Source organism: Triticum urartu, chromosome 6A (genome assembly GCF_056163025.1).
Source record: "Triticum urartu cultivar PI428250 chromosome 6A, HENAU_Tu73, whole genome shotgun sequence".
In the NCBI taxonomy this organism is placed as follows: domain Eukaryota; kingdom Viridiplantae; phylum Streptophyta; class Magnoliopsida; order Poales; family Poaceae; genus Triticum; species Triticum urartu.
Window position 1 is genome coordinate 142,304,090 of NC_141878.1, and position 1,777 is coordinate 142,305,866.

General features: G+C 47.3%; 1 protein-coding gene across 1 annotated transcript; it reads right to left on the reverse strand.

The window, feature by feature from the left end:
* Positions 1 to 432: 432 nt before the first annotated feature.
* LOC147964502 (uncharacterized) lies at positions 433 to 1,048 on the reverse strand. The gene is made up of 3 exons (XM_087530004.1): positions 869 to 1,048; positions 675 to 780; positions 433 to 599 (listed from the first exon to the last, which is right to left on the reverse strand). Exons 1-3 carry the CDS (start codon positions 1,046 to 1,048, stop codon positions 433 to 435), a joined length of 453 nt encoding a protein of 150 aa, XP_087386130.1.
* Between the last annotated feature and the right edge of the window lie 729 nt (positions 1,049 to 1,777).

Consider the following 1,777-nt stretch of genomic DNA (forward strand, 5'->3'; position numbering starts at 1 on the left):
TACCGGTCTAGTTATCGATTGCCTAGGGACAAATAACTTTCTCGTAAGAACAAGCTCTTTACTAAAACCAACTTAGTTATTGCTTTATCTAAACATCCCTACATTTTTTTATGTAATCTTTATTATCTTGCAAACCTATCCAACAACACCTATAAAGTACTTCTAGTTTCATACTTGTTCTAGGTAAAGCGAACGTCAAGCATGCGTAGAGATGTATCGGTGGTCGATAGAACTTGAGGGAATATTTGTTCCGCCTTTAGCTCCTCGTTGGGTTCGACACTCTTACTTATTGAAAACTGTGGCGATTCCCTATACTTGTTGGTTATCACACCTCTGGCCCTCGCCAAATTATAGGGAGGCAAGTTTGAAAAGCATACTGAATATGCCGCCTTGTAGCCTCCTATTCTCCCTGACGGCGTCAGCTAGCTGGGCTCAAACATCTTTTAGTTCTTCGCCCAATTGGGTATGGGAATCCTGCAGCTTATTCTTTTCATCCCTGACCCGCGTCAGCACACGTTCGCCTGCCGCATGTTTCCTTTTGGCCTCTTGTTCACCAACCTGGGCTTCCTTCAGTTTCCCTCTCAGTTGCTCTACTGATTCTGTCAGCAGAAACACAACAGTATTAATACAGCTGGTATATGATTATAACTTTTTCTAACGGGGAGAAGCATTACCAGGAGGTGCCTCCTTGGATTTTTCCAATTCGGCGGTAACCGCAATTAGCTGAGTCTGACACTTTGCTAGCTCTTGAGACAGCAGGCTATTCTTCTCCATAAGTGCCTGATTATACAATGATCCTTAAATCAGTTGTATCAACTGCTTTAAGTCTCGGGGGCTACTGGTATATGATTATTAAATCTACACTTACCCGCATATCTTTTAGATGCTGGTCCGTGGCTCTGGCAAGTCCATCCTGAGCAGCTTGGATGTACGCATCGGCCGAGCTAAAGGCATCAAATGCCTCCTTTGAAAAGTCGGGGTCACGGAGAACGGCCCTCCGACGATGATGATTCATGGCGCTCTCCACTTCAGAGTTCGTAACAGACATATCGTCCGAATCCTCTACGGAAGGACAGTCCGGCACCACTCCCACGTTAGGCCCTGTCCTGAGGGCAGGGTCTGGAACCTGACTAGTGGAGGCACGACCGGCAGGATCCCCAGACATAGTCCGGCGGACACTTTTCCTGATAAGAATGCGGCAGATGACATCACGATTTGATGTGGAGACTAGGAGGCATATTTTTAAAAGAAAGCCTTACCTCTTTGATGAAGGTTCTACCGTATTATTGTTCGCCTTTCTCTTCGAAGATGTGCTCGGCGCGGGCACCGCTCTCCTCGGAGATGCTTCTGGTGCACGTTGCAGCGTCGAGCGCCTCCCATTTGGAGCACTAAATAGTGCGGTGGGTGAGGCATAATAAGTAATCTCTTTCGAAGAAGGTGTCTCTTAAAATTACTTACATGCGAAGCAGGAAGGAGGCCGGGATAATCGGCAATGATGGGCACTTCCGTACCATCATAGCTCGTCTGGTAGAATACTCCATTCTCAAGCTCCACAAATACGTCCGGATCTTCTTCGAATCCGGGGTCAAGGTCCCGGTTGTGACCCTCCGGCTGGGGGGCGGGGCTATGGATCCCCTCGGTAGCCTTCTGCCATTCCTGTTGCGTGTGGATAGGTTACTATCCAGTAGAAATGATTCAGGGAGATGATTGAGTAAAATGGTGGGATTGGAACTTACCCAGCTAGGAGGATTATACATGGAAAATCCATCCCGACATT

Bases quoted from the DNA above. Each gene is read 5' to 3' on its own strand.
- LOC147964502 (XM_087530004.1), bottom strand. From the start codon at position 1,048: ATGTCTGTTACGAACTCTGAAGTGGAGAGCGCCATGAATCATCATCGT. The intron at 781-868 runs GTAAGTGTAGAT...TTGTATAATCAG, and splicing joins AGCATCTAAAAGATATGCGG to GCACTTATGGAGAAGAATAG. The intron at 600-674 runs GTAATGCTTCTC...TTCTGCTGACAG, and splicing joins ATCCAAGGAGGCACCTCCTG to AATCAGTAGAGCAACTGAGA.